Consider the following 24,230-nt stretch of genomic DNA (forward strand, 5'->3'; position numbering starts at 1 on the left):
AATCTGTAAATATTATACAAATATAGTTATAAATGATTTAATAATCATTTATGAATGTATATAAATGGTTTGTTCATGATTAGTTCATTATCCACTAATGCGTTATAAATACTTTGTAAATGGTATACAAATATAGTTATAAATGATTTAATAATCATTTATGAATGTATATAAATGGTTTGTTCATGATTAGTTCATTATCTACAAATACCTTATAAATGTATTATAACAGGGTGTTATTATAAAGTGCTACCCAGATGGGATAAGATCAAATGGATCTCTATTCGTTATATGTCTGATTGACTCCAGTGTAAACATTACTGACGTAAACAAGACGTTCCTGGTCATAAAATACAGCAAATACAAGATTTAAATATATATATATTTAATATAGTTTTCTCATGATAATTCTTATGATAATCAACTAGAGAATGATTTTTTTTTTTTTTTTTTTTGCTACCCATTCGTTCATGTTTTGATCACGTATTGGGCCTTTAATGAAGAAATTACAGTATTTTATCTCGAGGCACATCTGAACCATCTTTAAGGCATACCAGTTGAGAGCCATTGCTCTCATCACCACCATGTCAGCTGTGTGTACTCTCTCTCTCTCTCTCTCTCTCTCTCTCTCTCTCTCTCTCTCTCTCTCTCTCTCTCTCTCTCTCTCTCTCTCTCTCTCTCTCTCTCTCTCTCTCTCTCTCTCTCTCTCTCTCTCTCTCTCTCCCTCCCTCCCTCCCCTCCCCCCCCTCTCTCTCTCTCTCTCTCTCTCTCTCTCTCTCTCTCTCATTCTCAACTCCTGGCCGGTGATGAGTTGGTTGCCAGGGAGATGCATCACCTTCAAGGAGGACGATGGCTCTCACAAATCAACCCATTCATTCCTGTGACGTGAGCAGCACTGATAGCCGTGACGTGGGTGTTGAATGTATGTGTGCGTGTGTGTGCGTGCGTGCGTGTGAGAGAGAAAGCGCGCGAAACTACCGCTGAGAGAGGCATCATTTTAGGAGTCAATAATGCTTTCCCTCACTGACTGACTGTATGCTATAGATTGGACTCTGTGGGCCAATGTATCTCCACGATACAATTCGACTGTGAGAGAGCCTCGACTGTTTAACATGTTAGTGCCAACTGTCCTGGCAATATGTTTCCCCCCTCCCATAGTGACAATGAAATCACAGAGACCATCCTCTTCCTCCCATTGGCTGGGAAGCACCACGGTGATGCCCTCTGATTGGGCATGCCCAGCATGCACTCTCGGCCCATCAGGTTCACTGTATCCAAGAGACTGAAGCATGTAGGGCTATTTAAATCCAATAGAGAGAGACTCAGAAAGATTACTCAGATGTATATTTCACAAAAGAATATATATTTTTTAAGAAAACAGGGAGGGGGGGGGGGGGGTTAGGAGTGGACGAATGTGTAAATCCAGACGGACCTGATCGGTGTGTTTAGAGCGGTCGGTGTTAAAGAGATCCGGAATGAACCGTGACTTGAATGTGTGAACGTGTTGTGCTCCTTCTCGACCCAGAGTTCATCTGAGGATGTGGACTTCTTCTAAACTCGCCCGGTCTAGACGTGAAGCCGCTGCACGGAGCGGAGAGATGCGGCGGTGAAACCGAGCGGACGGATGCACTAAAGCCGAAGGTCTTTTCTGCTGTGGAACGACGTCAGGGGAGGGCGACCAGGAGCAGGGGACGTGGCACGACCGACTGTCCTGCAGACGGGCGCCATTAGGGACCAAAACTCTGGTAGCAAACACAGAGTAAGTCCGCGGCCATTTTGGGTCTGCTGTATTTTATCGAAAGTCACATTTTCTTCTGAACAACAAAATGGTGGCCAACCACCATCGGTTGCCCGGGTTGGCCGTTACGAGATTGTTTTCCGATGTTTTTTTTTTTTTTTATTCTAATCTAATTCTGTGTATCTAATTCAAAAATCGGAATTGTCATTTTATTTGTTGGGAAACATTTTCATCTTGAATTAGAATACATCCTCGCTGTTTGTAGTGTGTGAATTCTGTAAAACATGTCAAGATGATTCAAATAAAGACATTCAAAGACCTTCCGTTACCCAGTCCTTACAAACATTTTTTATATTGCAATAGGCCTGCTTGTCACACACGTCACACTGTCTCATAGAGAATGTATGTGTTGACAGAGAGAAAGCTGGCTTGTGAGATTAGGCGACAAAGGTCGAGCTGCTAGTCCACTGGGGTCAAGAGAGGAGAGGCGCCATAGCAACGACTTCTGCACCCTAAACCCTAAACATGTCAACAACAGAACAGCTGCAAACTCACTTGTATTCAAAAAGGACTAAATTGTGTACTTTTGCATTTAAGATCCTGCCATGTAAAATGGTCTTAAACGTGAATGTGCTTAACATTTTATTTTGATTCTCATAAGATTTTATAGATTAGTGATGAGCTTTGTGCTTTGTGTCCAAAAAAGAAGACAGATGACAGATGGTGTCACATTTGTGCTAATTTTCAATTTTGACCATGATTAGTGGTGTAAGTGTTCAGCTCATGAAATACTGTCACATTGTTGGATGAGATATAATGTGCTGGATAAAATGGTATATCCCAGAACGGCTCAAATCCACCTTTTGACCATGCCCCTAATCAATGAGCTGTTGAGGAACAGTTCATGATTTTAGTTTTACAATTACATTTACATTTTGTCATTTAGCTGACGCTTTTATCCAAAGCGACTTACAAGTTTTGTACAACAAGACAGCAGGAAGGGTACAACTCTATCCGCTGAGTAACAATGTTCATCAAAGTGTTGAGTGCTATAGTGTTGGTTAGTATATTAGGACAAGTGCATGACAGTAAGGTTAGTTAGGGTTAGAGTTTATTTATTTATATATATATATTATTTTCATTTTAGTAGTTTATGAGAATAGCGCCACCATGAGGCGAGATTACTCAGAGGTTCACAGGCCTCCTTGCTATTGTAAGCATATTTATCAGGTTTGGTGGAAATTCTGTGTTCTTCCCAACATTCTTCCCAAATGTTATTGGATCTGGCGGTTGTATGGTTTGGCCTATCAATTATGTAAATGACACATTTGAAGATGTCAGTCTCCATATCCCACACAGCAGGTTTTGTGAGAATCAATTGAACAGGTTAGGGAAGTAAGGAGAACGTTTTTTTTCTTTTTTTTTAAGATGGCGGAAATTCCAATATGGCAGACTTTATAGGTCCTTATGGCAAAGTTGTTGTACATACCCATGCTGGATACCAGTGATCATGAATGTATGACGGATCAGGAGATAAACTACAGTAATTAAAAAAAAAAAAATTTGGCTAGAGGAAATGTCAAGGGGTCACCAAAATCAATAGGCTTCTTTCTCTAGGGGTCATGAATGTGCACAGTAAATTAGAAAATATTTGAATGAAACCTATTCAAGATACACCAATTCAAATTTTATTTTGGCCTGATGGTGGCACTAGAGGAAATGTCATGGGGTCACCAAAATCAATAGGCTTCTTTGTCTAGGGGTCATGAATGTGCACAGTAAATTCAAAACAATTTGAATGAAACCTATTTGAGATACACCAATTCAAAAATTTTAACTTTGGACGGATGGTGGCACTATCAATAGCATCATCACCAGTTCATCCTCTAGGGGTCATAAATGTGTTATGTAGAGGTCTAATCAATTCCTGGCAGTGATACCTCTGGCTTGGTCAGTCATCCCAATTGATCAGTCATCCAATTGGCAGTGTTTGCGGGTGGGAAGCTGGTGAGGTATGAGTCTGGTCATTGCAACAGCCACTCCTACTGGTAGTTTCTGGGCGCCTGTTCAGCAGGGAGGGGAGCTAGGGGAGATAGCGTGAAACTCCTAGCTGTCAGGTGAAAAGAAGCAGAGAAGGCATGGGGTAGTTTACACCCTCCCCAGACAGACAGTAGGGTAGTCTACACCCTCCCCAGGCTGTCAGTAGGGTAGTCTACACCCTCCCCAGGCTGACAGTAGGGTAGTCTACACACCCTACCCAGGCTGACAGTAGGGTACAATGTAAAAATAAAAATGGCAAAAGAAACAGTAAATGTCTGGCAGCAACGGTTGCCAAAATACTTACTGTCAAATTACAATAAAATCAAATACATTTACAGATTACAACCTTTATTTAATGGTTAATATTTTTTATCAAAAGTTATTTACTGTATTTTTATGGCATTTACACTTAACACTTTGAGTGCCAGCAGGGGGCGCAGAAATAGCGCTTGAGTGCCAGCGCTGTAGTCAATGGGAGGGCGAGCACAGGCATGCAGTGGTGGTCAAACGCGGTTAAACGCCGTTTAGGCTACGTCACTGAGGCAGAAGTGCGCGCAATGATGTGCACTCGCGCACACAAAAATGACTTGTCGCGCCGTATACCCCGGCCGGCACTTATCACCTAGACTTTGCATAATAATAGGATACCGACAACCAAAATACAAGCCCTGTAGGTGGGGGGTTGCTTGATCTCCCGACTGGAAGGATGAGACAAGTTGTGCTTCAGTCTGAAGGAAACTGTCCTTCTGTAGACTAACTCTAAGTTACATTGTTAATTTAGTTTGTATTTACTTTTCTAGTTTAAGTTAATTCAATTAAAGAAATTGTAACTACAATTACATTTAAAACATTGTTATGCAGGGGAGCTCCAGTAGCTCACCATGTACCTCGACGTGAAAGCGTCGGGGAATACCGTGCTGCGTCATGGATCTGGTTGACTCCGAGTTCGATTCCCGGACCCGCCGTCATTTGCCGAATGTCTTCCCCTGTTCTCCCTCCCGTTTCACCCTGCATCTGTCGGTCATGCTTGACCAGAAAAGCGATAAACGCTAAAAAAATGAAGCTAAAAAAAAAAAAAAAAAAAACATTGTTATGCATAATAATCATCTGTTCTGTGCGGGAGCGCGCGTGCACGTGGCGTTTGGCCTTGGCCCATATTACGACTGCACCACTGGGCGAGCACATTTGCGAACGCATAAACTATATCTTAAATTATGGCTATGTGTCTAATACGCCCATCGCTTATCAATGACTTGTTTGCAGTCAACATTGTCGAAACGGATTGTTTTTTTAATCGGTACATTTCCGTTTTATACCATTTTGAAAAACGCTTGTTTTTTTAAACTTCCAGAAAAAAAGGTGATTCTGCCGGAATCGCGCTTTAGTCGAATACACAAAACACGTTGTAATTTTTCGACCTATTTATGAATCGTTTTCAAATAAACGCTAGATTACCGATAGTATATGTGTACTTATGCACGCTAGAGAAGCGGGCTGAAAAATCGATTATCTTATTTCCTGATCAGCACACACACACACTCACAGCCACACACACACATATGGGACACGCTGAGATATAGGTGAAAAAAACTCTGATTATCCCAAGACTGGTAAAATAGATTCCTTACCTCAGATAAGATGTTCTCCAAAAAGATTATTCCAATTCCTGATCGCCATTCCAAATATCGATCGCGTTTATTGATCCAACGCTGGGTACTGGAAACACACATTCCACGCTGTTCTGCGGCTCGGCAATGAATGGGATCGTCTCCGGTTACATGCCTGACAAGTAAAATGTGGATTCCGGACTATTTTTTCCCCATCCATTTCATTCAGTCCAATCCAATGGGTGCAATACCATCCGGAGAGACGATAGGGGGCGGTATTTTCCCTGTTCGAGCTCAGATAGATCCCCACTGGTAACGTGAGGCTAGATTGATGAAAAATGAATGGAAATCGATAAAAAAATAAATTCGATTAAATAACGAGATTTCTCGTTCTTGGCACTCAACGCATGGCATGAACTAATGAGATTTCTCGTGGCTGGCACTCAAAGTGTTAAAGTAGGGGGGGAAAGTAATCTGTAAAATAATACAGTGAATTTCCTGTGAAAAAAACGTTTTGCTGTGTAGTCTTCACCCTACCCAGGTTGACAGTAGGGTAGTCTACACCCTCCCCAGGCTGACAGTAGGGTAGTCTACACCCTCCCCAGGCTGACAGTGGGGTAGTCTACACCCTCCCCAGGCTGACAGTAGGGAAGCGCAACGACCAGGAGGGGATTGGCATAACGACTAAATTGAGGGGTGGGAGCCAGGGCTGGACTGGGACAAAAAATCGGCCCAGGCATTTTTGGCCCAGACCGGCCCACAACAATCGGTCGGACACCACCCACCAGTACACCATCCTTGCGGTCCCCTTAAATATGCGTACCTACTGTACTATTCCCCCAAACCACTACAACGCTGGGTAGTAAGTGCCATGGACAAGTGGACCAGTGCAAGTGGACCAATGTACTCACTCGCTCTTGGCTCAATCTTGTTTTCTGCATCATAGCAGGCTCAGGACGGGCAAAGTAGCCTATAGTCTACAGCCTGTTCCTCCCTGTCTCTCACCTCCACAACCTGGCTTGACTAGTCATAAGGAGAGAGAGAGATGATTATAATTAACTGGTACATTCAGGTCCAGAATTGTTGGAATTCCCTGACAAAGATGTGCAAAAAGCTGTACAATTTAAACAATACCATACTGGTAATGAGCAAATAGTTGTTTATTCAATTAATGCATGGAGCTGTTCCATCTTATTTCATTTGATACTAACTACTCAGTTCATACAGATTTCAAGTATCCAAATATCAATGATGAATATTGCATAAGGTTTACACAGTTAATAGATCACCTTTTTGTTTTATATTCATGTTCAGAAAGGAGTAATAGTTAGATCTTTGTATGTTATTTATATGGCAATTAAATCAATGGTGTGCTTGTTTGTTTGGGGAGTTTGACCTACAGTTAATGTGCCTACCACGTGAAGGTGAATGCTCAATGGACAGCACAAAAACAATTTGTGTATAGGTGGAGACTAGAGCTACCACAGATAGTAATAAGTTATAACAGTAAATAATCCATACCATATATATCCTAATAGCTACCTTACCACCATACTTGGCTGAAAATAAACTTTGCTGCCTGTTGTGAATGTGTTTTCCCTGTAGGCTAACACATAAGTAGGCATACATTTTTGCAGTTGAGCAAAAATGAGCAGTTGAGTATAGGCTATATATGTGCTGTGTTTTTTATGTCTTCCATTGAGGACCACCTTGGAAATAAGTGTTTTAATGAATGCTTTTAGGTGATATCCTCAGGAATACAAATTGGTCATGATTGGTCATGATGGGCCTGGTCTACAAGATACTATACACAACTAAGGTACCCATGTACATGTCAAATTACTTCCCAGAGGTCAGTGAATACCACAACCACAACACCAGCTTAGCCAACGCGATGCGGACAAAATAACGTTAGCTAGTTAACTGCATTAGCTACAAAAACTTAGTAAGAGATGTGATTGGGCCAGCCCAGTGTCAGTCAGTACCAATGGGCCGTTGTCCCAGCCTAGTAGTGGGCCGGTCGTTGACCAAACTTCTATCAATCAAATTATAACGGCCCAAAGATGCATCGGCCCACCGGGAAAATGCCCGGTATGCCAGATTACCAGTCCAGCCCTGGTGGGAGCAAAAAAATATGAAAAGGCTATAAAGAAAAGAAAAGTGCACAGCAAATCTGTGAAAGCGATTGAAGTTATTGTGTTAACACGAAAACTGTGGCAGCAGTTGAGGTAAATCCATAATATCCCCAATACCCAATACAATTCTGTATATAATTAAGCCAAAATAACATGTTTTGGCTAGGATTCAGTGTCAGTGGAGGACATATTCAAACTCATTAACTGTTTCAATAACTGTCAAATTAAATGAATGTGTGCAAAATGTTTTTCCGGTGAAGTGACCCTTTATGTTAATGCATTTATGGAATGATTTTCTCCAGTTGTTTGTAGGCTATTGAGCTGTACTGTATTGTACCCATTCTGCAATCTGTTAATAAAGTTTTCAATCAATCAATCAATCTGAAAAAAACCTTCTTCAAAAACGTACAAAAAAGGTTTGAAGGAACATTTGATTATTATATTGTAACAGTGTATTGTAACTTGTGTATTATAATCAGTGTATTGTACTCTAACGTACACACACACACACACACACACACACACACACACACACACACACACACACACACTCTCACTCTCACTCTCACTCTCACTCTCATACACACACACACACACACACACACACACACACACACACACACACACACACACACACACACACACACACACACACACACACACACACACACACACACACACACACACACACACACACACACACACACACTTACTTCTTACTCTCACACACTCCAACAAGGTCCTTACATTGATCTTGTTTTCCAACTTGCTTCATGTAATATAATTATGTTTATTATTATAGGTGGAGGTTTCTTATAAGCCTTCTGGGCTTTTCTGCCTCTTCCTGCACTGTATATCTTTTGTACTTTACAGTTGTCGTTATTGTGTAAAACTAAACTACTACTACAGTACAGTGGACTCTTGCACTTCAGGGCATTATCCAATTATACCTCTAGGGGTGTAACAATCTCAATACGGAATTAAACATTTAGAAATAATGAACATTATATCGAAATTCTAAACTTTATTGACCATTCCCTCTCATTCTCTTCCCTATATGTCTCTCTCTTAAGAATCGTGACCTCAATGCAAATGACATGTCGTCAGCTTGTGACTGCAACTTGTTCCTGTTTGCGGACGACTCAGCCCTGCTGGTCTCTGACAAGAACAAGTTACAGGTTGAAAAAACCCTCAGCTCGGAACTAGGCAGAATCTGCATATGGCTCGCTGATAACAAACTATCATTACACATGGGCAAAACAGAGTCCATTCTCTTCGGTTCAAATAACAAACTCAGCAAGACCGACGGCTTCTCAGTTACAGTGGGTGACAATATTGTCACAAGGAAAGATGAAATTACCTACCTGGGTTCCATCCTAGAGGCTAATCTCTCCTGTGACAAAATGGCATCCAATGTAATAAAAAAAGTCAACCAACGAACTCGATTCTTGTACCGGATCTCCTCTCTGGTAAACAAGAACACCCTGAAGACTCTGGCAGGAGCACTCATTCAGGGGTACTACGACTATGCTTGCACCTCATGGTACCAAAGCACCTCAAAGGCGCTAAAAACAAAATTACAAACATCTCAAAACAAACTGGTCAGACTACTGCTTGACCTTACTCCTAGAACCCACCTCACCCCTGCCCACTTTGACAACCTAGGATGGCTTAGAGTAGACGACAGAGTACAACAACTTGCAATGGGCCTGGTCTACAAGATACACTACACGACCAAGGTACCCATGTACATGTCAAAATACTTCCCAAAGGTCAGTGAATACCACGATCACAACACCAGAGGGAGCTCCACAAATCATGTTAAACCCAGATTCGGCTCAAATAAGGGACTAAACACGTTTCGCAATTATGCCACATCAATGTGGAACGCCCTACCCAAAGCTGTAAAGGAATGTGGATCACTACCCACTTTCAAAACCTCTCTCAAGGGACACCTACGGGAGACTGCAATTCAACACTGGCCCCTGTAAATATCCTAACCCAACCCCCTCCAATGTACAGTCATTTACCTAGTATGGTTTTGTCAATAGTTCAATGTACAATTGTGTTTGTTTGTACAGTGTCTCCTCCCCCCCCCCCCTCAATGTACAGTGTTACTTGTTTATACCGTGTAATAGTGATGTCACTGCACTGTCTCAAGTCAAACTCCTTGTACCTCACCATACAATGCAATAAAGTGTTTTGGGATTATTATTCTTAAATTGTGATACCCATTTGTTCATTTTGTTCAGTTGTTATCGCATTTGTTATCATCGTATCAGCATGCCACACACACACACACACACACACACACACACACACACAATAATGCACACATGCACACACACGCACAATATCTTTGACGTTTGGAATTGTGATATTGGCAATACAGTAATTGCATACCAGCTTGCCAGTGATAGTAAATTAATACTGATCAATGGGGTTGTTTGTCTCATAATGGTAGGCTTTTCCATTAGGCTTTTGTAAATGGCTTACTAGGCCTTTTTCACAAAATTATATTCAAATAGCCTATGTTACCAGTGAATTAGAAACCATATCAACGTTACCTAAGCCTATAGCCTACAAATCTACCAAATTAAATTAAATTATACATTTACTGTTAGCCTATCTGGACACCAAATCATCCATGGTTCAGGCGACCACTCTCCAGAATCCTAAGAGGAGGAGGAAGAAGGAGGAGGAGAACTTGTATTATTATTCTAAATATCCCCATATTAATAAGGCGTACTAATTAAGATTAATTGAAAATGCCGTATTAATTAAGAAATGGGGGACCCTGATGTAAACAAGACGAAAGTCTTTCTCTGGTCTGCATCCCCTTAAAATTGTGTGTATTGAGCTGTACTGTATTGTACCCATTCTGCAATCTGTTAATACAATTTTCAATCAATCAATCAATCAACCAAGTACACACATCTCGTGCGGAAGGCTCCCAACAGTTTGACAAGTCGCGCGACAGTCATTCAGAAAGCTCGTGCACAGCACGCTAGTAGCAGCCCGTGGCTGTGTTTGTTTTGCAAAGTTGACTTCTCTAGCAATGAACGTTAGGAGTCATGCCGTTTCTAATTTGGCTGTGGAACTCGACTTTCGGGTTTTTGGAAATGACTAACTGGCCTCAGGTATAAACCACGAAGGACTGACTATAACGGTAAGAAAGAGCTTTAGACATCAATTCAAATCCGACCTTGTAGTTAACGCTATTTCACACGAACGAACATGGTCTCTTGCTGCTGCATATAATATTTCCCTACTACGTACTATCTCGTTACCGTACGGACTTGTGAGCAACATTGAGGATTCTTATAGTGTTATCGTTTTGTATTTCACTATACTGGGGATACTTAGCACGTTTTCTTCCATGCTTACATTGCGTTAAGGACGGTTGGCTTTAGTTTCTTGGGGATGGTTTGTTGTGGAGCGTCGCTAGCTGCTTCCACCGCGGCATTTGGTAACCATGGAGATCGGCGTGAACGCGCAGGCAGGGCAGACTCAATTCACTCAAGCAGTCTGGTGAACCTGTGGCTGTTGTACAACTCACCTCAGTAAACAACCCTTGTCATCTTCAGCTATGCTGCACACCTTTAATTTAACTTATTATCTTTATCTTTTTTTGTCTTGACACTGTGTTTATCCTCATTATTGCCAAGTATTTCCTCATTATTCCCTTGGAGCCACACATAATAACACCTGGTCTTTGGAAAACAACACATAGGCACACATGGCCTCTATGGAAAGAAAACGTGAGAAAGCCGGCCCTTTCTCTGCACGGACCAGTGCAGAGAGGAAGACCAGTGCGGAGATAGTCAGCGAGGCCAGGCAGTCCCTACGCCCCGTGTGCACCAAGCGACCCTTCACCCCTAGAGATGACCACAGGCAACTGTTTGGGGAGAGTTCCGTTCGCGCAAACCGTGAGAGCAGACCTCCGTCTACCTTCAGGTCAGGGGCTTTGGTCAAGATCACTTTCTTCTTTTTTCCGTCCTCAGGTTTTCTTTGGGGTCACGTCACCAATGGCAACTTGTAGCAATAACCAGACATGTTCTTACTCACAGCCTTCATGCTCGGAACTTTGATGCCCCCGACTCCAGGCCGGGTTCAGGGACTCGTCTCTCCCCTTTGGACCATGTAAGTTCCCTCACACGCAGCCGTAGGACGCGCCTATGTGCTAGATGGAGAAGTTGGACTCATTTCACAGTGCTGATATCATGTAAAGTTAATGCAATTGACTAATCCACTAGTAAGATGGAACAAAATAAACAGTTAGGCTATTTGACAGCTATTTCATAAGCCCAAAACATACAGCCTCTGTAGAACTCATATCTATATATGTTTGTGTGAATTGCACATGTATTATATGTTAATGACCCATGGAAATGTATAGTGCCCTTTGCTGGCAAGTCTGAATGTAGGTTAAATTTAAATTAACTTGTCAAATATTTCATGTTGTTGAGTACATATCAACCAGCATTTAATTTACTTGTCATATCATCCCTACTATTCGGGAGTGCTATTTTCTATTTTCATACTTGTGAAATTTGCAGCTGTTGAGCAGCCGATAGTCCAATATTGGAGACCTGTGTGTTTCTATGTTGCATAGTGAAAATCAGCCATGAGGAATAGGATGCAGACATAGGGTTCTCCTGGAACCAGCCACTGTGGAGCTCTACTGCATGCTCCCACTAATTGTTTGTGTACTACTGCACAGAAGCCCAAGTTGCCGGTCTCCTATGATACTACCGAGGAAGCAGTGGGCCACACTGCCCTTCCCAAACCCCCCTCTGAGCCACTGGAAGCCAGGAGGGGTGCGGCAGGGCCGCGGGCACGGCTCCGCAGGGCAGGATCTCAGACCACGCTCCCACCTGAAGCACAACCTACAGACGGTAAGGAAGGAGAAGAAGGTGCGGTCGATAGAAGTCACTGGGACTCCGACGCGACAGAATCAGAACCAGAATCAGAAATGTCTTTATTGCCAAGTAAGCTTTGCACATACGAGGGATTTGTCTTGGTCTTTTGCCGAATCAAGATTAACAGACAATTCAAGTAGAATAAAATAAAATGGAATATATAAACTAGATTAGAATAAAAATACAATAGAATATAATATAGGACAGGGCTGTATGATTGTGCAGGATTGTAGTAGGGTATATAGACTAAATTAGAATACAAATACAGTGCAATTGTGCAAAAAAAAACATGTAGGCCAGGAAGGGTTTGTTAATGTAACAGGTGATAGAGATTGTGTCAGTTTCCCCGTGGAGGATTATATGGATATTTAAGATCCATAGTTCTTTCTTTGTCATGTAACCCCCGATAAAGCCATGTTGCGGAAACGCGTTGGTTTTAATTGTATCAACAAAGAACATTATTTTTAGAACATCCATTGGCCTCCAAGAGTTGCTGCATTTTTCTCCTTTCATGAGTTTTTGGTTGAAGGACGAAGTTGGACGAAGATCTTTTGTTTCTCCGATAGAGAATGTGTTGAAAGAAATGGAGAACATGGTAAATGGGAAGACGAGCGTTATTGGAAAATAGACCAGTGGTACATATACATTTATGAGTCTGTATGAGTGGTACATGTACTGTATGAGTGGTACTGTACATGTACTGTATGAGTCTGTATGAGTGGTAGGGCCTACATGTACTGTATGAGTCTCTGTATGAGTGGTACATGTACTGTATGAGTTAGGGATGTCCCGGTCACATTTTTTTGCTCCCGATCATGTGATTTTGAGTATCTGCCGATACCGATTTTTCCCGATCCGATCTTTCGGCAATGCATTAAGAAAAAAGAAAAGAAAAAAATGCAATCAAGTTGACCCTTAAGGTTGTTTTTTTATTTAACAGTATCCAACTATCCATTATATCCAACATGGATATGGCTTTTTTAACAGTATATCCATTATATCCAACATGGATATATAGCTTATTTTTTCACTTATTGCAGCGTTGGATCAAAATTCAAAACAAAATAAAAATAAAGCTTATCAGTGGTGCACCACAAAATAACCATGTAAACTAAAACAAATTATGTGCAGAATAGTGCAATAAGAAAGGTAGTGCAGTAACAGAGGTAACTTGACTACTACTAGCTTCACAAGTTCAGTTACATTCAGTCATAAATAATAAAATAAAATATAAAATTGGCTTAGTGCAGAATAATTCTAGACTATGAACTAGTCTAGTTTAAACAAAATAATAATAAAAATTCCCGAGAATCACGTGATCGGATCGGGACATCCCTAGTATGAGTCTGTATGAGTGGTACATGTACTGTATGAGTGGTACATGTACTGTATGAGTGGTACATGTACTGTATGAGTGGTACATGTACTGTATAAGTGGTACATGTACTGTATGAGTCTGTATGAGTGGTACATTACATTTACATTTAGTCATTTAGATGACGTTTTTATCCAAAGCGACTTACAAGTTTGAGTCCTCAACACGCTGGTAATATGTCTTAAGTGGCTCAAACGATCACACCTATGATATCTGCATTGGGGAATGGCATATGTCTCAAACGCGAACCCTGTTCAGGTCATTTGCATACAAAACAACTCCTCCAGAGCTCCTTATAAGGCAACTAATGATGCAGCTGTGTGAAAATGGAAGCGTTTTGCGACCCATCGAAATTAGATTAGATTAATTGTATTGTCATCATATATAGTACAGCTCGGGCACCTGCCGCAGCGCTTGCACACACACACGCGCAGTACTGTATAGCCTACGCACGTAATGAATGAATGCAGTATTGATTGATTGAAAACTTTATTAACCCATTCTCTGCCATTGACTGATTAAGACGTCATTCCTCGCCATGCTTAATCTGCCAATGACGGATTACGACGTCATCGAGATCAATATGTCACATTTTTGTCATGGTATTCACATTTCACCCACGGAGTCATGACTGGTGCTGTAGATCTCCACCTCCACTAGCTTCCAGTCAAGTTCCGCATCACCTTCAAACTCCTGCTCCTCACCTACAAATCCCTCCATGCCCTCGCCCCCCGATACCTGTCTGATTTCCTCCACCAGTACACTCCATCCCGGAACCTACGATCCTCTGATCTAGGTCTCCTCTCCATCCCTCGCACCAGGTTACGGAATTTTGGGGACAGAGCCTTCAGCGTGGCGTCCCATACCCTCTGGAACTTTCTCCCCCCCGAAATCCGCAACGCCCCAACCCTGGACACCTTCAAATCCGCTTTAAAAACACACCTCTTCACCAAGGCTTTTCCCCATCAGTTAGTTTAGATTAGATTAGGTCCATTATCCCTTACCTTCCCTCATCCCCCCTCCCCCCCCCCCCCTATTCTCCTTGCCCTATTTTTTGTCCTGATTGTGAAGCGACCTTGGGTTCTATGAAAGGCGCTATATAAATTTGATCTATTATTATTATTATTATTAACTCTCCAGCGCTTCAATACCGCCACCTGGTGGCCGATCGGCGAGTTGCCAAACCGGAAGTGGGGCCGGAAGTGCTTGGTGTCCCCCCCCTATTCCGTCCGCCACTCGCTATCGCTCCCGGGACTCCATCTCGACACACTGGATAATCGATCCGTTGCCATAACTCAATAAACAACATTATTTGGACGTATATAGTATTATTCAACCTGGAAATGGTTCACCTAGATCAACATCCCATAATAGCGATCTTTTTGCTCCACGCTGATCACCCAACGGTAAGAGGAAGCTGCGGTGAGTTTCAGCATTTTTGATTATTATTAACCATACAAACTGCTCTGATCTATATATCACCCATACAACATGAATCATTTAACGTCGTTCATTGCATTATAAACGACCCCCCCCTTCCGGTCAACATCAGATGATAAGTCATAATGTCTAGGACCATGTACAGTTGACATTTTTAATCTGGCGTCAATCGCTATCAAACTGCATTTGATGATCTAATATATAAATGGCTATATCTCACCTGGTCGTTCATACTAATACACATTGGCCGTATTAGGGGGTGGGAAACTGATGGGTGGGGATCGGGTGTTGTGGACAGCGACTCCTACAGGTCGGTTGGTGCGCCTGCGCAGTAGAATCAGGAAGTGTCGGGGGCAGCGTGAGCCTCCCACGCGTTACTCCTCGCCACTGAGAGATCGAGCTGCGCAGGTGAAAAGATGCGACTGCTGTTACCTCAAGTACCGGAGGGGACTTGTGCTATGTATGACTTAGTCCACATTGCAGCCGGCTTGTGGGAGGCAAGAAACAGCGTTCGAGACAGGGGAGGGTTGAATTGGATGATACAAAATTGGGATGGGAGAAAAATATAGAAAATGGGAGAAAAAGTGGATAAAAAAAAAATTGCTATATCTCACGTTCTATGAAATACAGCAGAAAACGATAAAAACATATTTATATTCTAGACAGTATTTTAGTATGAATGTGTGAATGAAAAAGTAAAACGTTCCTATATCCTGAACGATAGATAATTGATGTTGAATGGGCCATAGTAATGTCAATTTAGCAATACAATTTAAAAAGTTATAGCCCTGCAAAGAAGGTGAACATCTCCATAGACAAATAGAGCTGGCAGAGGATGGTATAAGAAGGGTACAATGCCTGGCGAAGAATGGGTTAACAGATTGCAGAATGGGTACAGTACAGTACAGCTCAATACACACAATTGTTAAGGGGATGCAGACCAGAGAAAGACTTTCGTCTTGTTTACATCAGGGTCCCCCATTTTCAATTCATCATAACATAATGACATACATGACATACAGATAGACAGTACTGCTACATCTATATATTTGACATACCAGATTTGCAAATACAGTACTGTTTGTGATACAAAAAGAGTCTAAAAAAGAGAGTATATCATTTCACAATAATTGCATAATTGTGTTTGAATATGTGTTTGAGTAATTAAAGTAATTATACATTTGTCCAAAATAGCTGGTTCAGATATGGTTAATCCAGCTGCCCTATGATCAGATGAATCCATATTATTTATTTTTCCGACATCAAATGCATAATTTCTTATCGTACAAATATTGTCATTTATTTTAATTATGATTAAGTAATTAATTCCAAGGAGGCCTGTAGCGTTGACATGAAGGAATCACTATGAGCACACAGTCTGTCAAGTTAATAGAAATTTCAATTAGTCAATCAATCATCAAGCTCATCAGCACTCTTAAATTCTGCTCTCAGCCACGGCCAAATCCGATCTCAGGAAAATGTGGGGAATCGCGCTACTAGTGCTAATATGTCTTAAATGGGCAGAAATCTGCCTAAGAGGAAAGATTGGACGGGTTTCGGCTGTCCTAACTGGGGTGGGTAGTTCATTCCACCATTGTGGGGCAAGGACTGAGAATAGGTGACTTCTCTTTGATGACCCTCCCGGAGCTTGGATAGGAGTAGGTCTGAGGCGGCCAGAAGATGCAGAGCGTAGGGGTCTTGAGGGTGTGTAGTTAGAGACCATTGACCGGAAGTAGGCGGGAGCGGTTCCCTTTGCCGCACGGTATGCTAGGTCGAGGGCCTTGAAGTGGATTCGTGCAGCAATGGGGAGCCAGTGCAGGTCCCTAAGAAGTTGGGTGACATGGGCCGACTTCGGTAGGTTTGAGATCAGGCGGGACGCTGCATTCTGAATGAGTTGAAGAGGCTTAGTGGCAATGGCCAGGAGGCCAGCGAGCAGTGCGTTGCAGTAGTCGAGGCGGGAGATGACTGTTGATTGGACGAGGAGTTGGGTGGCTTCTTTTGTCAGGAAGGGGCGGATCCTTCTAACGTTGCTCAGGAGGAATCTGCAGGTTCTGGTTGTCGCTGCGATGTGAGCAGAGAAGTTCAACTGGTCGTCGAGGACAACACCAAGGTTCTTGGCGGTCGGGGACGCGGTCACAGCTGCATTCTCGACTGTGATGGAAAGGTCGGTCAGGGGGGAGGATTTGGCCGGCAGGTGGAGCAATTCTGTTTTGCTTAGGTTCAGTTTGAGGTGGTTGGTCGTCATCCAGGCGGAGATGTCAGACAGACAGGCCGAGATCCGCTCAGAGACGTGGATATCTGAGGGAGGGAAGGAGAGGAAGAGTTGAGTATCGTCGGCATAACAATGATAGGAGAAGCCATGAGACGTGATAATGTTACCCAGTGATTTAGTGTAGAGGGAGAAGAGAAGGGGTCCTAGAACCGAGCCCTGGGGGACACCCGTCCGCAGGGGGCGGGTGGCCGACAGGGTCCCTCTCCATGACACTTGGTAGGAGCGGTCATTGAGGTATGCTGTCAGCCATGTCAGTGCAGAGCCAGCCACTCCCATTTCTGCGAGGGCCGCGAGGAGGATCTGATGGTTGACTGTGTCGAAGGCTGCAGATAGATCTAGGAGAATCAGGACAGAGGAGAGGCCTTTCGCTTTTGCTAAGTGAAGTGCCTCTGTGACCGCAATGAGGGCCGTTTCTGTGGAGTGGCCAGTCCAGAAGCCAGACTGATTAGGGTCTAGGAGGTCATTCTGTAAGAGATAAGCAGTAAGTTGGTTGGATACAGCACGTTCAAGTGTTTTAGAAAGGAAGGAGAGAAGAGACAGGATGGTAGTTGCCTATGACGGTGGGGTTCAGGGTTGGTTTTTTTATGAGCGGCGTGACTCTGGCTTGTTTTAGGGAGGTGGGGACCACCCCCGAGTTGAGTGAGGAGTTGATGGTTGCAGTTAGGAATGGGAGGATGTCTGGTGCTATGGTCTGGAGGAGTGGGGAGGGTAGCTGGTCCAGCTGGCATGTAGTCCGACGGTTCGACGTTACCAGTGTCAGGGTCTCGGCTTCTGTAATGGGAGAGAAAGGAGAGAATATGGCTGGAGATCTCACCCAAACAGACCAGCTCCGTCAGTCAGGTAAAAAGATCCCGCTCCCCAGTTGGGGGAACGATTAAGTACCAGGTGAACAAATGGGGAGAAGGGGGAGGTTTGGAAGGGAGGGGGCGTTGTTTACAAACAGGTTTAGAGGTCTCTCAATATATTCTACAGGAGCCCTGAAGTCTATCACATGCTTCCTCCGACACATGTGGAGACAGCCAGCCGCTTCTTTTCACCTGACAACGAGGACTCTCACTGGGGAGGTGTAACGCGTGGGAGGATCACACTACCCTCCCCAGTTCCCTCCCTCGCTGTGCAGGCGCCCTGACCGACCTGTAGGAGTCGCTGTTTACAACGACCAGGATACACCCCACCGGCTTCCCACCCGCTGACACTGCCAATTGTATCAGTATGGACGACCAACCAAGCCGGAGGTACCGCTGACAGCCGGATTCGATACCAGTGTATCTTGCGGTGGTAGGCAGACGCTTAGTCCGCTGCGCTACCCGGCCGCCCTTCAACCATTATCTGGGGGGGGGGAAATTAAAATATGTATAATAAAATAATAATCTAACCCTAACTAACCTTATTATACTAATATACTAACCTTAACTTTTAGATCATCTGGCACAATGCCTTTTTCTAAAGACAGAGAGAGAATATGAACAAGGGGCTGCAATATAGACTCCTTCACCTGCGTGACAAGGAAAGCAGAGATGTCATGACCAGCAAAAGAAATTTTTTGTTAATCAATTAAGTCACTTATTTCTTGAGGAAAAGGAAGAACATTTCTTGAGATGAAATCAAGTGGATTTTCTTGACAAACAGGAATTTTGTTTGCTAGTTTACTACCAATGTTGACAAAAAGATATTTGAACTTTTTAGCAATAACAAATGGATTGAATTGTTGCCTTCCAAAAAGACTAGAGGCAGCTCTGAGGAAGCCTTTTCTCTCTGCAATAACTGATTTATTACTTTCCAGGTGGTTTTACTATCATTTGAGCACCTTTTAAATTCCTCGCTGAAATATTTATTTTTGGCCAATCTAATGGAATGATTATATTTGTTTCGATACGATTTATAACCAATGTGAGAGGATGGAGTAGGATTTGAAATATACTTTTTATATGATTTATTCTTTTTCCTCAGCAACTTCTGCAAGTCGGGTGTAAATCAAGGCTTATTGAGGTCACAACTGTGTTTTTTAGTAGAACCGCTAAAAGGAAAGCATTCATTAAACATGGAGTTAATGATTTTCATAAAATGCTATTATGCAAAATCAGCATTGCTTTCTTTACACAAGTCATTCCATGAGATATTGGCAAGCATTTTCTTGAATTTATTGATATTTGGTTTGTTCATGATTGTTTTGTAGATTATTTTCTGAGTATGTTTAGCTCTACTGATCTTTAGAGAGAATTGAAATATAGGAAAATGGTCTGTAGTTGATGCAAGCCAGTAGCTTACCCACATTAGTCCCGTCGTCGGGAGTCCTGGCTCTTCCCGGTTTGCTCGGGAACCAGGTGGTGGGCCGGAACTCCTACTGGCATTGCATCACCACACTAGTTAGCAAGGATTCCATATAACTTAACGTCCCAAAATCCGAACCATTCCTTTAAAGGTGAACATGAATCAGGCTATTTCAACATTCTGATTTGAACATCAAGGAAACAAGGAAAGTAGTGTGAAAAAAGGAGATGTTGTTGATAAATACAGTAATACGGTCGATTAGGAGGTATGATGTTGTGAAGATTGATAAATACAGTAATATGGTGGAATTGTCATGGTTTTTGCTTTATTTTTCCTTTCTGTGAGGGACAGCTGTCTATTTCATCTCCTGTGAGGGATAGCTGTCAATCACTGGCCTCTGTGGTTGATTGCCTCATGGGTCGGCAGGTGTGTGGGCTTGATTGCACCTGATTCAGTGAAGCTGTGCCTATGGCAAAGCTGAGTCTATTTAAGTTTGGAGATTGCAGTGTCAACTGCTTTTTCATTTGCTTGTGTTGGCTATCCTTTTGGTCAGGCTTATTATATTAAAGTGTAGTGCTGCCCTATTCAGCATTTAGCCTTCAGCCTTCTTTGTAGCCATAGTTGTTTTGGTCTACTGGTTTATTTGACACTTTATTTTATAGAGGCTGAACCCTTTATGGTAGTGTTTTCTTGTGTTCTTTTGGAACTGTCCTTTGCACATAAACTCCCTTGGCGGAGGTTTATTGTTTTATGTTTTCAATATAAACTCTGTTTTTAGGAGTTGCCTTTGTGGCTTATTTATTTTTCTACAATACCTCTTGAATGAGTGTCGTCCTTTTTTTTGGACTTTACTTATTTTCTTAAATACTCACTTTGAGGCTTCCACCTGTAAAGGTTGTTTTTTGTTGTTTATTTTTCCCCTTCTCCTTAATGTATGCATAAGCAGTTTAGTGGTTATTCATACATGGATAACTTAGAGAGTCCCTATCATCTGCTCGTGACCCACACACGCACACGCAGCCCTTACAGGAATAGGGCTAGTAGGCTACATACTCTATATTGAGGTTTGATAAATACAGTAATATGGTGGATTAGAGCTAGTACATACGCTATATTGAGGTTTGATAAATACAGTAATATGGTGGATTAGGGCTAGTACATACTCTATTGAGGGTTGATATATACAGTAATATGGTGGATTAGGGCGTATGATGTTGTGAGGGTTGATAAATACAGTAATATGGTGGATTAGAGCTAGTACATATTCTATATTGCTTCAACAGGTAAAGCAAGTGGAAGAACCTCTCTCAATTCCCCTAGAGAATTGATTCCAGCTTTATATCGTCTGAATGTGCGCAGGCAGCAGAGTGCTGGAGCAGTTTCTCTCTCAAAGGGTAGATGAATGGAGTCATTCACAGCCTGACATTATACCTGATTTACATTCTCAGCAGTTTGTTTGGGTGGAAGAAAAAAAATATTTTAGTGCAGCTGCAGTTCTGAATGGACTCTCCGCCGTGCACCTTTTTCATGCCGTCGTTCTTAACTTTTTTTAGAGCGAGAAGAGGATGAAGGCCTTTGCTTTTTGCCCCAGAGTGTCTTTGACTTTATTTTCCACGCCGCTCTTTTCTTAACCTTTTTAAAATTGCAATGAAACAAAACGTTTCTGTAACTCTTAGTGGAGCGAGCCACACACCACACTTGCACAACTAAGACATAACCTAAGAGAGAGAGTGATGTAGTATCCTGGTTATTGACACAGATGTGCCGTGGTTGTAGGAACGGTGCTGTCGGCCGAGGTGTGCAGATCAGCACACAGGTCCCAATAACCACCATCATTCTAGCATGACCTCGACTATGCTGTTGCTTTCATACAACTTTTATTTTATGATAGTTTCTAGCGCTAAAGAAGGAAGCTTTGGGTTTTAATTGGATACTTTTATTTTGGTCCGTCACCAGTAAAAACGAGTTCCCAGTTGCTAAGCAATAAACCTACCATAGCTTCCTTCCTTTCCGACATCCGGCCAGCGTCTTGACTGAAGGTTAATTCATGGCTTGTAGATTAAAGGTGCTCTAAGTGGTATTTCTTTGTTTGTTCAAATAAGTGGTCTACTTGTTAAATTAATAGCTCTACACTCAACAGCCATCACTGATACAGAGTGTTTGGTCAGTAACATGGGTCTCTCAGTCCCTCCAGTCTGCAGTAAACAGAAAATACATTTCCTGGTGTCCCGTTCCCACTAAATCCAACCAGGAGCGAGAACTCCACTCTCCAAAATAAGAAATAAAAACTAGTTTCAAGCAAATGTGTCCTTGAAACAAGTAAAATAATCTACCAGTGCAGTGAGCAAATTTGGCTTGGTAAGATTTCTTGAAATAAGTTAAAAAAAATATCTAGGGTTCTCTCTCCTCATTGGATAAAGTGGGAAGGGATACCAGGAAATGTATTTTGTGTTTACTGCAGAGTGGAGGGACCATAGATATATATAGAACACTAGATAGCTTAAGGCGGAGTCACCAGCGTCACTGAACCGCCGCCATCTTGGGAGGGTCAGCCTTGAGTGAGAGTGAGTGAGCTGCACAGACAAAAATACTCATAACTCGCTGAAATATTGACGGATTTACAAACGGGTTGGTTTGCTATAAACATCAAATATGTAGTTATGATACTGCATACTTATAAAAAAAAATCTTTTAAAGATGTTTTTTTTTACAAACCGCTTGAATCATTAATAATGATTAACGTTAATAATGCTTGTAATAAACCAAACCGTTTGTAAATCCGTCAATATTTCAGCGAGTTATGAGTATTTTTGTCTGTGCAGCTCACTCACTCTCACTCAAGGCTAACTGGAGCAAGATGGCGGCGGTTCAGTGACGTCGCTCTCCATTGGCCGGCAGCGCAGGCAAGCTATCTAGTGTTCTATATATATCTATGGGAGGGACTGGGAGACCCATGTTACTTACCAAACACTCTATATCAGTGATGGCTGTTGGAATGTAGAGCTCTTTAACATAATTATTCTAACAAAATACCACTTACAGCACCTTTAGACGTAAACAAGGCAGTGATACCATTCACGTTAGCACACATGGAACGTCTCGTCCGCAACACACATCGTATTAATAATAATTCATTTATTTTGTATAGCACTTTTCAATGACCCAAAGTCGCTGACAATAGGCAAAAAACTAAGAAACAGAGAAACATAGAACCACAGGGAAACGGGGGAACAATATGAATACACAAGAACATAAAACCACCAGTAACAGACAACAAATACAGGAGTCGGTAGGGGAGACAGTCGGGAAGTAAGTAAGGGAAACCGGGGGGGGGGGGGGGGGGGTTGAAGTGGCAGGAGAGGAGAGAACGTAGGGCAGGGGAAAGGGGGGTGCTAGGTTGGAGGAGGGTGGTTATGGGTAATGGAAGGTAGGGAATGTTGAATGCTAGGGAGCACAGGTAGGTTTTGAGTCGGGATTTGAAGGTGGAGAGTGAGGGAGAGTCTCTGATGGTCTGAGGGAGGGTGTTCCAGAGTCGGGGTGCAGCGTATTATTAGTAACCTGTAAATAGCCCCCCTTGCTGTGTTTTCTTTGTCTGCATTTTTAGATACGGACAGACCGAGCGCAGACTCCAGAATCGGAGGGCAGAGCGGTCGGTCGGCTGAGGGGGAGGGTCGTAGACCTCGCGGCACAGACCCCTCCGGGGCCCACGGGGCCTCCCTCAGACCAGGCCCACGCAGGACCGCCACTGAAAGGTAGGCCTGTCTTCACATCACAATCCCTCTCTCTCTCTCTCTGTGCCTCTCACTGTTTCCAGTTGTCTCTCTCTCCCACCCCCACTCCCTCTCCCACTCTCTCTTCCTTTTGGCCAGAGTGACAGTGTTACAATAAGTTGAAGATTTATTGCCTCATAAAAGGTTGCCATGCTCACCATTACTTAATGGGGTTGAAGCATATCTTCCATTCTCGCCTTTTCTAGCTGAATCTTCTCTCCCCTCGCTTCCTTTGAGTCTTTCTTTACCTTGGCCACTCTTGTTGTGAGGGTTGATAAATACAGTAATAGGGTGGATTAGGGCAAGTACATATTATATATTGAAGTTTGATAAATACAGTAATATGGTGGATTAGAGCTAGAGTACATATTATATATTTGTAGTTTGCGTGCGTGCGTGCGTGTGTGTGTGTGGAGTGAGAAGAGAATAGATATAGAAAATACATAAAAACATAAGGCCACTACCATCATCTCAGATTAGCTTTTCATTGCACACCATTATACAAAACACTTTGCACACTCTCCTCCGGAGTAAAAAACACTTACAACGGCAGCCGTTTCGCACCATCCACCTTCAGATATTCTATTAGCCGCTCTCCCCCTGCCTATACCGCACTTTTACAACCGCCCCGACTAATAGACAATACAACCGCTGCCGAGT

At 42.7% G+C, this 24,230-nt stretch overlaps 1 protein-coding gene across 1 annotated transcript in view; it reads left to right on the plus strand.

Annotated features, from left to right (window-relative positions):
- Window positions 1-11,259: 11,259 nt before the first annotated feature.
- Window positions 11,260-24,230, plus strand: part of armc2 (armadillo repeat containing 2) — a gene marked incomplete at its 5' end in the record, with an annotated part of 66,912 nt that continues 53,941 nt past the window's right edge. The window contains 5 exons of the mRNA XM_084314283.1: window positions 11,260-11,477; window positions 11,591-11,663; window positions 12,244-12,418; window positions 21,577-21,596; window positions 23,405-23,552. Coding sequence (XP_084170409.1) covers window positions 11,260-11,477; window positions 11,591-11,663; window positions 12,244-12,418; window positions 21,577-21,596; window positions 23,405-23,552 — 634 coding nt within the window. The remainder of the gene's footprint in view (window positions 11,478-11,590; window positions 11,664-12,243; window positions 12,419-21,576; window positions 21,597-23,404; window positions 23,553-24,230) is intronic.

Source organism: Notolepis coatsorum, assembly GCF_963971535.1.
Source record: "Notolepis coatsorum genome assembly, chromosome: 5".
Lineage (NCBI taxonomy): Eukaryota > Metazoa > Chordata > Actinopteri > Aulopiformes > Paralepididae > Notolepis > Notolepis coatsorum.